The 13,881-nt window shown below is 40.6% G+C and overlaps 1 protein-coding gene and 1 non-coding gene across 10 annotated transcripts in view; both read left to right on the plus strand.

The window, feature by feature from the left end:
- TMCC3 (transmembrane and coiled-coil domain family 3) overlaps window positions 1–13,881 on the plus strand; it is a 266,106-nt gene that overhangs the window by 230,743 nt on the left and 21,482 nt on the right. The window contains exon 1 of one of the 9 annotated variants that reach the window (XM_060306616.2): window positions 6,586–6,600. The exons of the other annotated variants lie outside the window; for them this stretch is intronic. Within the exon in view, the coding sequence (XP_060162599.1) occupies window positions 6,598–6,600 (3 nt within the window). The 5' untranslated portion in view covers window positions 6,586–6,597. Of the gene's footprint in view, window positions 1–6,585; window positions 6,601–13,881 lie in introns of those variants that run through there. 9 annotated transcript variants of the gene reach the window in all.
- Window positions 11,840–11,946, plus strand: LOC115853084 (U6 spliceosomal RNA). The gene has a single exon (XR_004039405.1). It is a non-coding gene; the product is annotated as a U6 spliceosomal RNA (small nuclear RNA).

Below are 13,881 nucleotides of genomic sequence, written 5' to 3' on the forward strand. Positions count from 1 at the left end.
ATGCAGGGGACACGGGTTCGTGCCCCGGTCCGGGAAGATCCCGCATGCCGCAGAGCGGCTGGGCCTGTGAGCAATGGCCGCTGAGCCTGCGTGTCCGGAGCCTGTGCTCCGCAACAGGAGAGGCCACAACAGTGAGAGGCCTTCCTACCGCAATAAATAAATAAATAAATAAATAAATTAATTAATTAAAATAAAAAAAATATGACAATACAAGGTGGGGAAAAACCAAAGTATACCAAAAAGAGAATATAAAACAAAAAGTATCTCTGGTCCCAGATTCCCAATCCTATTCCCCAAAGGTAATTACCATCCACAATTCCTAAGACATCCTTCTAGAAATTTCTCTACAAATAGAGTACACTTGTATCACATTTATGTAAACCCCACCACTGCCCCTCTTTTAAAGCACAAATGAGTGTGTACTATAGATATATAGCTCTGTATCTTTCTTGCTTAACAGTTTAGTTTGGACAGCTTCCCGTAGTAGCCAGTTGAGATCCACCTCTATTTTAGCGTCTGCATTGTTTTCCATTGTAATAGTTTTTTAAGTGGCTCTCCATTAATGGATATCTAAGCTGATTCCAGAATTGGAAACGTAATGGTGGTGGTAGTGGTGATGGTGGTGATAAAGGCAGACTGTCCTGTTAGAAGAAGCAAAGAATAGGAGAAGGAGGCAAAGACATAAATATTTTCATCTTCACTTCTGTTCTTTAAATCTCTCAAAATTTTTTTTTTTTTACCTGTTTTAATGTGTTTGGAGAACTGTATGGAAGCTGAAGAGAACAAGTTTTTTTTCTGCTTGCCTTTCCTTCCTTGTGATGGTCATAGTGCTGGAAGAGATTGCGATATTTAAGGATATGAGGGAAAGGAATGTGTTTACAATTTGTTGGCTAAAGAGCTGGGAGATTCCAGTCCTCTTCTCTCCTACTTCTAGTGCAAACAGCACCTTATTGTAACAGGAGTATTTCTCATAACCTGATTAGCAAACCTTTCTTAAGGTAATTAATCTCTTGGGACCGTGGAGGACTTTCATTAAACAGAGCTTATCATTGCATTAATATTTCTCTAAAGGTGTTGGTTGCCTATCCAAACACCATTTTCCTTCCCTTTCTGCCTGGCTGGCAGAGCCCGTACAGTAGAGGCTGAAAATGTTAGATACTGCTTCCACAGCCTCCCTTGCAGCTAGCGCATGGACATATGACTCAGGCCCGGCCAGAGGGACCTAAGGAGAAATCTGCTGAGGAGTTTCTGGAAAATATTTTCCTTCCTAACAAAATATGAAAGAAGAGCAGTATTCTCATATATAGCCAGAAATTGTCTACATGTGATTCTTAAAACTGCAGTAGCTCACTTGCCTCCATGAGAGAACTTGCAAATGCCCTGAAGATAGTATAATGAAGAATTGACAAGAGCTTGGATCTTTGATAACATTCTTTTTTTATTTATTTATTTTAATTTATTTTTGGCTGAGTTTGGTCTTCATTGCTGCACGCGGGCTTTCTCTAGTTGCTGCGTGTGGGCTTTCTCTAGTTGTGGCGAGCGGGGGCTACTCTTTGTTGCGGTGCGCGGGCTTCGCATTGCGATGCCTTCTCTTGTTGTGGAGCACGGGCTCTAGGCGCATGGGCTTCAGTCGTTGTGGCCCACAGGCTCAGTAGTTGTGGCTCTCGGGCTGTAGAGTGCAGGCTCAGTAGTCGTGGTGCGCAAGCTTAGTTGCTCTGCAGCATGTGGGATCTTCCCGGTCCAGGGCTCCAACCCAGTATCCCCTGCATTGGCAGGCGGATTCTCAACCACTGCACCACCAGGGAAGCCCCCTGATAACATTTTTAAGCCACCAAATTAGCCCTGTCCGCTGATCTTCTTAGTTTGTGACATCATAAGTGCCCTTATTATTGAACGTCTTTTATCCAGTTACTGAAATTATCCTACCTGATGTGGAATTTTATCCATAGGAAATGCTGTCAAAGTAGAGAACTCAGTTATAGGACAGTTGAGTGCCTACTGTGTTCAAGAGGCAATATGAGGCTGTGGGACTGCAAACAAGGGGGAAAAAGAATAAGGCAACTAATGATATGAGGCAGTAATGAATTTAGTGCAACCAGAGGGACTCAGACAGTAAGAGCAGCAGGGGTTCTGAGTAAGCACTGTTTACTAGATTGGAGGTGATAAGAAACACCTCTGTGTGGAAGAGGTTAAACTGAGTCAGACTCTGAAGGAACCCCAAGGTTTTGGTAAGTAGAGAGTTGGGGATGGTATTCCAGGAAGCCTGAAGTTTTAGAAAGAACATAGGCTATGGAATCAGACCTGAGCTGGAGCTTAGGCTCATCACTCACTAGTTTGTGAACTTGTCAAAGTCTCTGATTTCTTTGATACTCATCATGATAGACTAAACATAACTTGTAGGATTGGGGTGGGGATTAGAGACAAAATATGTCAAACATCTGTCATGCTGACGGGCACGTGGCAGGCACCAGGTAGATGGTGGAGGTGGAAGGTGTGGCTGGACTGCATGTTGTGGGGTGCGCATGAACAAAGGTAAGGTGAGTTAGTAGAAGTGATCTGGGTATGTTGTTCTTGATCTGGTCAGAGATCACTGGATCAGGTCATTTGGTCTAGGAAAGAAGGTGTGTGTACAGAATCTGGAGAGAGACAGGATTGGGTCAAGACATGGAAGACCTTGACTTTTCAAGTAATGGAATTTGGACCTCATCCTATAGACAACTGCGGTGACCATTGACGGCGGGGCAGCCTGGAGACAGTGAGATGAGTTAAGAGATGGTTACAGGAGTCCAGATATGCAGTATAGAGGACCTGAACCGAGCAGGTATCAGATGTTGGAAAGAAAGGAAGGGTTAGGTGTTAGAACATCAAAAAAGAAAGAGAACTTAGTGATGTGTGAGGCAAGGGGGAGGAAGGACTTAGCAGTGAGCCTCAAAAACCTGAATGCCTGTCAGTTGTTCAGTGTGAAATTCAGAACTGACTTGGAACACTTTCAGATAATCATATCCTAGGTTGGGGCAAGAACATTTGGCAAGATTTATCGAAATTTTCAATGAAAGATGCTATATTAGTGGTAAAAAAATGATAATGCCCAACTCTGCTTGTCATTTAATTCTTGCCTAATTATGTTCGTCACTTTCCCACTGTTTATATATAATATTTGGTTTCTTTGAAGGATGTGATACTTAATAAAATAAACATACCCTTGCCTCTGATTAGATATGATTGAACACTTTGAGTCAGCCCTGTAATATGAAGTATACGTTCAGTAATTGTTGACTGCTTGTTAACCTAGTATGAAAAGCAGTTGAGCAAAATTTTCTGACACAGGGATTATGGTCCTTGCAGATACATTTACAGTGGCCTTATTAATAAAACATCAGTCAAAGGAACATCTAAAGTAAGGATGACATCACAGGCATCATCAAGTATAGAAATCAAAGAAGTTTCAGTTCATCAAATTCAATAACGTCTTGGGCTGAATGAGGTTTCATAGTGTTCTCAGTTGGTGAATCTTGAACAGATGGTTCTCTAACATTTTGGAATGCTGAATAAGGTAGATGGACTGAGTCAAATTAATAAAGTGTACCACACTGGAGTATTAGTGTGTAGTTAGCAGCCCTTGGAGTCTTATTAGTTCATCAGCTTTCCCAAAGTAAGGCAAAAGAAAACCCTACCATTCATATATCTTAGGGAAGTAGGCACTCTTCCATTTGGGCACAAAGTTAATGTTTTCCAATGGTAATTCTGCACAAGGCAGTTCTGTAATCAGCTCAGAGCAGGTGTCCTGTCTGAGAGTTTTTGCAGTCTCGTTGGGAAGTTAGGGCACTAAGCCAGGTACAGGCCCATGATTTGGTTACAGTTCCCAGTAAAGAGAGAAAAAAAGCATCTGTCATTGAAGCCTTCCCAAACTACCTTCTATCCTTCACAGGCTTTTTTTTTTTTTTCCCTTTTACAAATCTAATTTGGATTTTTAAATATTTTTCCTACAGAATTTGAGTCATAATAGATAACACAGTGTAGATTAGGTGTACTGTGGTGCCTTCCTACAGTCAGAAGAATCTTGAGTTGTTTTCTGTAACTGTGGCTTACAGTGAGGAGAATATGATTTGCAACATGCATATGTTGAAGGATTTCTTTTTTCAATCCATAAGTAAAAGACAAAAAGAAGTGTCTCCTTCAGGGGAGTTGTTTTATAATTCTTGCCTTTTCTTTCATCCTAGGTAAAAATTTTGCCCTTTGTCATCTTTCAGACCCTTCTGATAAGAAGCACCGGGCACTGTGATAATTAGTTTAGCATTTCAGATGAGTAGAGATGGAATAAATCATCAGTCATGTATTTCTGAGACAAAATGTCTGATCTTCCATCATGTGATGGATACGGTTACTTCAGGTGAGAATTCAACAGCCCTTAACTTCACATGATTTTTTTAATAGCAGATCTGGTTACCTGATCCCTGCATCCCAGACAGAGACCCACTTAGTGTTGCTGTGCAGTGCAGTGTGAGTGTACAGGCACATAATGATGAAGTCTTCCAAATTCATTAATAAATCCTTATGTGGCTATGCACAGTACATGAACCAAGTCTGAAATCCCTATATGTACAGTATAGTCATGGTTCTGTGTTGTTAAAAAATTAATAAGAATCTAAGCAGTGTCTATATTTAAGGGGGGTTATGGGTGATTTTCCTCCTACTCATTTTGCTATTTCAACTTCTCTGTTTCTCAATATTTTATTTTTATGGTTAAAAAAATTTCCCCTTGCCTGCATGATAAAGTGTCAAGTCTAGCATGGTTTACATAGAGCCTGCCACAGGCTGTCTGTATTCTTCAGAGTTTCATGCCTCCTCCCTTTAGAAATACTTGCCCTGTACCTCTTTTTTGCCCCAGCCCTCGATCAAACCCTGACTTAGGATGACCCATTTAGCTCTAAATTCTAGAAACTTTTCGTTTCCTAAATATTCTACTGTTTGCCTCTGTGGATACGGTTCTCTTGGCTGGTTTTTGAGCCTCCTCTTCTAAGGCCACGTCAAATATCATCTTCTTAGCAGGTGTCTCACTGAAGCCTTACTTATTTCCACTTCTTTGTTTCCTGTAGTCCATATTACATTTTTCTACAGTTGTATAGTTCTGTATGTCTCCCAGCCCAACAACTCCTAGGCTAAAATTTAGCATATTCATCTTTCTGACTCCAGTGCTTTTAGGATACTGCCTGGCTCACAAAAAATGCCCAGAAAAACATTTTTTAAGTGTCAGTTCTGTATCTTAGGGGACCTGGCTTGGAACCTAAATTAATCAGTTCCTTTAACTGTCATAAAAACAATTGGGGCTAAGTCAGCGAGTAAGCCTTAGTCGTACTTTGTGTGCTTTTAGTTAAATTCAGCCTCTTTGAGAAGCATTGGCTTTCTAAATAACTATTATGTAATGAACCAGGTCATTTTCAATCTGCATCAACATGGTATTTAGGATTTTGCTGCCTTTTGCAGAATGTAAGATTAAATATTTTCGTGTCTAAATCTGATGTATTTAGTTACACCATAGGTATTAGTGCCCTGCTAGTGTACCATACAGATTTCTACTCCTTTTCTGTATTTTGTACATTTGCTCTTCTATATTCTGGTACTGAAAACAAATATTTATTAGAGAGTATCATGAAAATTTCCGAAACTTTAAATATGTTAAAGAGCTGACAAAGTGCAATATGAATTGACACACCATTGACATTAAAGTTCTTTTCCTGCTAGAACTGAACAAGTTTGTATGTTAATCAACATGCATTTATTGAGTACTTATATGTTATAGGTACTGTAAAGATAAAATAGTAGTTTCGACAGCTCCTGAATTTGTATTTTCTATGATTTTTTTGTATTTTATTTACTTAATTTTTTAAACTATTCTGTGGAATAACTTGTAGTAACACGCATACCTCTTAAATGTACAGTTGGATGATTTTTACCTGTGTTGCACCATGTAGCTGTCCCCTGTGTCAGTGTTGTCCGTACCCAGCACTCCCTTGCGCCACCTTCTGGCAGATCATTCTCCCTTCCCCTGCTTCCCCACGAGTGTAACCAGTTCTGACCTCCCTATCCTTGGAATCATAGAGCATGTCCTTTTGGGTATGTAGTTTCTTTCATTAAGAATGACATTATTGAGATTCACTTATGTTGTGTGTTAATAATTGTTCCTTCTTTTTACTTGCTGCATATTATTTTTAACTGCTTTTTGCTTCCTTTTCATTTTGGTGAATAAGATTCATTATACGGAAGTGTAAATATTCAATGTGTGTTAATTGGTATGTGCTGAGGGCTGCCAGCTTTACAGACCTAGTGGCGATAGAACTGTCCAGAAGAAGAGCTGCAAAGGCTTAGAGGTTGCAGAGTTCAGACACTTCATTTTCTCAAGTGAGGGACCTAAGACTGGAGGGTTAACTAGACCCCGGGTCCCGCGTGGATCTAGACCAGGTTTCTTCCTGAGGTCAACATGCTGCGTCACAATTCAGACTTGGTCACATGGATGATCCCAGTTAACAGGAAAGCAGTCTCGGGAAGCTAGCAGTTTAGAAATCAGTCATCAGCAAGACTTAATACGTTGGCCCATAAATGGTAAGAATTTCAGTTATCTGGAAATTTCTTTCATTCATCTATAATATTGTACTTCCCTCTTTGTGTCAATTAAATTGAGGTGTTACTGATTCTGTTTATGGAACTTCTTCTTTTATTAGAACCAGTGCTTAAAGAAGGGGAACGTTTAAACCAATGTGCGTGTTTATTATGACGTTTTCAGTTTCAGTGCGTTGTCTTGAACTTTTGCCGTTCCCGGATGTTGTTCTTTTAAAGCCTCAATGAAAACCACAAAGATTATTTTTAGGATGAGAAGTCTTAGGGTAAATTCTGATTCTGTGATCTCTGTAAGTAAAAAAGTAGTCCTTAATCTTATACCTTTCTGCTAAGGTAGTAGTGCTTCATAGAAAGTTCCATAGGAAGGCTTTTAAAGAAGAGATTAGTGGACCCAAAGCAATGGAAGATTAAATCCCTTACTAACATTCTTCAGAATGCTAGAGCCTCCTTCAATATAATCAGTAAACATAGAAACAAGTGGCTTATCTTTTTTCCTAATTATAAAGCACTGGTTTTCAAACAGAATTGAAACCCATTCGTTGGTTATGAAATAGATTTAATGAATAGCAACTATCATTTTATATTTTTAGACGGAAAGGCAGAAGGAAGAGTACGGCAGATACCCATCTGTGTTACCCAGATTCAACAAACATTTTCACATTTGCTTTGTGTCTGCGTGTATGTATGTTACATACAGATATCAGGGCATATCTTTTCTGATATGTATCTAAAAATAAGGACTTTTCCTATATAATTAAATTAACATGCCTAACAAAATTAATTGTAATTTCCTAATACGCAGTTGTCTAAAAAATGAGCTAACCGTGTTTTTTTAAATACTGTTGCATGTATAAAGATAAGTGTTTGATAAAATTTGTGTTTCAGTTATGTATGTGTGTATACATGTGCACATATGTATGTATGTAGTGGTACATATGTATTTCCTACTATGGGTCTCATTCAGAATTGGGAATATACTGCTTTATAGCATAGGAAAGTTGGTTATAATAAGTATTTGCTACCCAGTGATACTGCTAGTTCTGTGCTGAGTATTGTGTGGTGTCTAAAAAATGAATACTTCTAGTAATCTAAAAATCCAACAAGGAAGATAAAACAAGTAGGGACCCCCACTCAACAGTATAAATAAGAGCCAAAATGGATCAGGAAGGATAGGAAGTGACATGGGCCTCAAGGAAGAGATTTTTGAAGGAATGGTAGGATTTGGATAAGACAGAGAGGCCTTGGAAATGTTGTGTCCAAAGGGAATGATGTAACTACTGAGGTTAAAAAAAAAGTACAGAAATGTATTGTGTTCTACAATGCTGGGATCTGTCTGGTGGAGGTTGGAAGAAAGGAGGAAGACATTGGAGAACTAGAATGGGAAAAATTACTCAGATTAAATACCAACAGGAGGAAGAACCCAATTCCTTTATTAAAAAGAAGAATCATACATCTTGAGCATTTTGTAACATGATGTAAGTGGAAGTTTAGAAGACGAGTGTAAGGATTCGCCATGGACTAGATAGATAGAAGTAAAATGTTGAAAGCAATGAAACCCGATTAAACCATTGCCCTTTGTATATGTGAGGTAGAGAGTTGGGGGCCGGATTCAGGTAGATGGACCCGGAAATAGCAAGGAAATGTCAATCTAGAGAGAAATTGCTAGACAAAGAAATAACAGAATTTGGTGGCAGCTTGAATAAGGGATGCAGGAGAGAGAACCTGGTAAAATTAGAGAATGAAGCCATTGATAGATAAGGTCATGGGATTAACTATAGCCTGATTGAAAAAAAATCTCACACTTTATAAAGACAAGCTTCCATGACATAATACTCTCAAGAAATAATTTAGGAGGTTTTTTAGAGAAAGTAGCAAGTTATGATCATTAGATAAGCTTTTCTAATACAATTTCCCCTTGTTTTGCCTAAAGACTTAGAGATAGGAAATGTTAGACATTTGTCTTTAGGGTCTTAATTTAGAGTTCTGGTTTTACTGAAAATAGCAACCTAGAAGATTAATGACACTTACTTAAAAATTAAGGACCAGATATTGAGATTTAAAATTTCAGTCATTAGAGGTACCGTACCTTTTTAAAAGTTAGATTAAATCACTCGAATACTAGGTCGTCTGCTTTTGGGTTGGTGGGCAGTTTTAAGAAGTATTAGCTTTGCTGTTCAGGTTCATCGAAACTTGATCCTTAAGGCACTTCCTGGCGTGAGTTTGAGACTCCTCCCTCTCTGCGGCAAGATGCAGATGCACGCACAAGCAGATTCCATGGGGTGGCAGTGCTCAGCTTCCACTGGAAGAGCTTAATCATGACAACAGCAGCACCATTGTTCTTGGCTCTGGACTTTTCTGAAGTTCCCACCTATTGGGGGTATGTTGTGTTTCATAAACGATAGCTCACACTTACAGCACTTATTCTGTACAAGGCCCTGTTCCAAGCACCTCATAAATATTAATTCATTTCATACTCACAGTCACCCTGTGAAGTCGACACCTGCCCCCGCTTCACAGACGAGGAAACTGAGTCATAGAGTAAGTAACTACTTGCCCAAGGGGATACAATTAACATGGCAGAGCTGGGATTTGAACCTGCATAGTCTGGCTCTGAATCTGTGCTCTTAAACCACTAGCTTAGGCTACCACTGTGCCACAGTTAAGCTCTGTTTAGGACACACGGCTTTGGAATCAGGGCTTTTCCTGTGAATCTGAGCTGGCTAGTTGCTGCAAGTATTGTGAGTGGCCCTAGAAGGCTGTTGCCTCCGTTTGGAAATACAGTCAACCCAAATACAGACTTGGATTCTAAGAAGGGTCATGGTATAGTGTTTATCTTAAAAATCACAATCCACAATTCAATTCATTTCTTGCAGTTTCCTTCCTCCCAGATTACAAAACAGTAAGTTCCTAGAGGACTGTTGTCTCTCCGAAACATGACTCTTTGGTGCTTGTGAACTGCTGTAGCTGTGGGAGAAGGAAGCCTCCTCTTATCTGCATCTTGGTAACAGAGCCTCTAATGATAACAGTATCCACTAGAGCTTTAGCCAAAAGAGGGAGTTGATGTGTAAGCTGGCATGTTCCCCTGGCATTGAGAATCATTTTTAAAATGGTTAAAACAGAAGCAGCCTACATTTTTTATTACACAAGATATCTTGGGATTTAAGCTAGTGTTTCGTTTTACTTATTAAATGTCAAATTTGGAATATCTCCAGTAATTGCCATATAGCACCAAGAGCTGTCCAAAGCCGTCCGTTAGTATTCTCCCTTCTGGTTTCTCTACCATGCATACTTTTTACTTTGTAATATTTAACGGTAGCACAGTGATTTAAGTAAAGGAAATTTTAGGCGTTGTAAGGGTTATGGAAAACGTGTTCATGTCTAGGAAAGGGTCTGGTATATGCAGTAGGATCTCAGTAGAGGTTGGAAATATTATGAAAGCCCAGCCCTTGGAGCCAGGTGGAATCACAGCTCTTCTACATGCGAGCTTTATGACTTCAGATAAGTCCCTTACTTTTTCGATCTGGAAATGAGAATAATTGTTGTAATCTCAGATTCTTAAAAGGAAAAATAAAATAATGTTTGTGAAGCATTTAGAAAATTATACGATACTTAATAAGTCCTTAGTAACTAGTAGCTTCTCTTTAAAATAAATTTGAACTATCTTGCCAAGATCCTGTCCTCTTTTGGACCATTCTTCTTGATGCCTGCTTTTGGCCTTAAACAAGTCATTGCCTTCTTAGACTTCAGAGGATAAAAGGGCTCCTTTATTTTTGTGTTCCTATTCTATTGAACTGTGATTTCCTAAGGCACAAGGAGCTATAATCGTCCCTTGGTATCCCTGGGGCGTTGTTTCCAGGACCCGCCTTGAAAACCGAAATCCTTGGATGATCAAGTCCCGTAGTCGGCCCCAGCTTCCGCAGATTCAGCCACAGGTTGTGTAGTGCCGTAGTATTGATTGAAAACAAATCTGTGTGTAAGTGGACCTGTGCATTTCAAACCCATGTTGTTCAGGGATCATCTGTACCCTTGACATTCTTGCTGGTGTATTGGCGAAATTATTTTTTAAAGTTTTTCATTTAATGCAATACAAGACTGCTTCCTTATATGCTACCACAAATAATGGATTGAGCTCAGACATGGATGTGTTAGAAGGAGCAGGCACCTAGTTCTCTGCAACAGTTAGGATGGTAACCGCAGCGGAAATGTCACTTAGGAAGGGAGTACACCTGCATGTTCTGTACATTGTGGGTCTTAGAATCTGTCGTTTGATAATTGGTTGCCTGTATTCTGCTTGGAGCAGCTAAGAGCCGTGAGACACATTCGTCTCCTGAATATCTGATCTCTTGCATGAATCACAGCCATTAATTAACAGTCCAAAGTCCAGTCTGTCTTGAAAGCAGTCCAGCACCACCTCAGCTGTAGGTTCTTCTTGATCTCGTTGCAAGCAGCTGAGAGGATGTTAAACATGTGGGACAACTGGCTGCCCCAGTTGGCTCTGTCAACCATTGATTCACGCAACAGATAACAAGGTCCTATTGAGGAAGGAATGTGGGGCAGGACACAGGTGGCTTAGGAGACATTCCCTCCCCTCCAGGCTTCAAGACAGTGGGGGAACAAATGTTACACAAATGCTTACCAGACCTAGAGAAGAAGTACTGGAAAAGGGGAACATGCAGATTTGGGGGAGAGTATAAAGGAAGCTGGACATGGGAATGGGGGAGGCTTTGTGGAAGAGACAGTGTTTGGGTTGGTCCTTGGAAGGTACCTGGGGATGGAGGTATGGAAGGCCAGGGTGAGGTACTTCACACGGAGATTTAGGAGAGTGCGTGAAGCATTCTGGGGTTTATTGGACTAATGGAATGCAGTGAAGGTTAAAAGCTTTAGAGCTTGGTACAAATCTTGGTTCTGTGTCTTATTAGCCGTAACCATGACTTATCTGATGGCTCCTCACTTCCAAATCTGTAAAGCAAAGCTAATGGCGCCTACTTCATGGAGCTGCGGGGATTAAAGGAGAGCGTGTATCAAGCTGCATTCTTACTCTGGTGCTGGTGCGTAGATGTGCTCACCGTAGCATTACGGATGAGTCTGCTGGTATAGGGTAAGACGGGACCCTGATCAAGAGCATTTTAAATTCTTCGCTAAGGGTTTCACACTTTAGGGAACTTAAAAGATTTTTGAGAAGGAACAGGACATGGTCTGTTTTATCTTTTAAAAAGATAATTTTGTGCTCGCTTCGGCAGCACATATACTAAAATTGAAACGATACAGAGAAGATCAGCATGACCCCTGCGCAAGGATGACACGCAAATTCATGAAGCGTTCCGTATTTTAAAAAACTAAAAAATAAAAAGATAATTTTATTCAGTCCAAAGAAGTCAGAGTTGTTATATTGATTGTCTCATTTGAAGGTCCAGCATGGCTTCAAAGTAAGGTTGTTTTTCCATACTAATAAATATCAAAATGTTGATTGAATGCATTTTTCATGGACATCTAAAGGTTGTTTCTTTAAATGTAATGCTGTTTATAATTTTGGTAGAACTGAAAGCAGCTTTTTATTTCCAATTGCTATTTGGTGAAAATGCTGCTGGCTTACATTAGAAAAAATAAAGTTGCTCAAGGGAAATAACTTCAGTATTGCAAAAGGGAAAGAAATGAATATAGATCAGTTTTCCTTTGCTCCCTCATAACTTAGCTATGTTATTTCTAAGCCCTGTGTGATGTCTAGTAGTGTTCTGATCCATTTAAAACAGAATTCTATACTACAGGTCATCCAGTACATATGCCCCTACCCCGTATTTGTTATAGTACCAAAAACAAATTAAACCCCTGGTCTGCAGGGAATAGTTCAATTATGAGGCTTCGGTTTGCTTAGGGAATGTGCTTTAGGGCCTGAGTACCAAATGCCATTTTCTGGCTCAGTCTTAATATAGCATCTTTTCAAAGGACATGGACCAAGTTGTGACCCTGCTTTCTCTGGGTGCCCTGGGAAAGGAGGATGGAAGGAGCTGTGCCAACTTACAAGCTCAGTGTGTTTGACCACATTCCCCCAGTTACATTTGGGAGTGAGTCTAGTTTCATCTCCAGGCAGCCTGACATGCCTAGCATCTTTAGATTAAAGTTCACCTACCTCTTTCCAATGAGAATCAGGTTATGATAGGCACATGGAAAATATAGGTGGAGTAGCAATAATGCCCAAAAGTTCTAAAAAAGGAAGGAAAAGCAAATAGGCTCATTGTCAAGTCTAACAGTTACTCTCAGTTTGGTTCTGAACTTCCTAGTATCCACAGCAAAAAGGGAAACATGATTATTGGTATCTGATAGACACCCCTATCATATTTACTGTTATATCCACTTTATGTATTGATCCAAGAAGCTATACTTTAGTAGACAAATTGCCTTCCCTTTTATGTAGGGCACCTGTAATGAACAGAGCATAGATTGAAATGAAAAGTTCCTCGGGTATGTATTCAGGCTGCTTCTTTTAAAAGCAGGCATTAGGCCAAGTGAGATCTCCAAGGATCCTTCCACCTCTGAAAGTAACTTCTGTTGCAGGTGACTGCCACTCATACGAAGTTATCCATCATTGTGTATCTAAGAGGGCGATACGTGTCCTTCAGACACCTTGTTCAGATTGGAGATGCCGAAAGACAGCAGGACAGGCCTGGGATTCGTAGTTATCGCTCAGAAGCTTAGCTTAAGCACAGGTCCCTGCCAAGAACACTCACCCTCCATGTTTCGGGGGTAGGAGAGGCAGTGAATAAATGCTATAGGAGAAGGAGAAGGTTAGGCCTCGGCCCTGGGGGGAGGCAGGCCTTCTGCCCGCAGGCTTCCTTTCCAGCCATTCTGCTCTGCCCACTGGATCAGGGCCTGGGGAACCGGTTTTTGCCCCTTAGAGCTGCCTCTGCTCCCTCAGTTCCTGGGGGTGCTTCTCCTGGAGCAGAACGTCCCTTCTCCCTTAACCCTCAAAGCGAGCGCTCAGGTCCCTTTCCTGGGAAGGTTTTGCTGACAGACGCTGCTAGGAACGGACGGGGAATAACCATGGTGGGGACGGATCCCAGAACCCCTCCGAAGTTGTTAGGTTAGTGCCCAGGGGTTCTCACTCACCCCTTCCCTTGGTTTGTTCTGGGTATAGGAACTAAAAGCCTCAATGACGCTTATTCTAGTTTACTCCTAAGTTTGGGGCTTCCTGTTTCCCCTTCTTTAGGACTCACCGTCCCGCGTCTCCCCGCAAGAAGGAACTGTGACCCCTTCCATCAGGAAGGCGGA

This window comes from Globicephala melas, chromosome 10 (genome assembly GCF_963455315.2).
Source record: "Globicephala melas chromosome 10, mGloMel1.2, whole genome shotgun sequence".
In the NCBI taxonomy this organism is placed as follows: Eukaryota; Metazoa; Chordata; class Mammalia; order Artiodactyla; family Delphinidae; genus Globicephala; species Globicephala melas.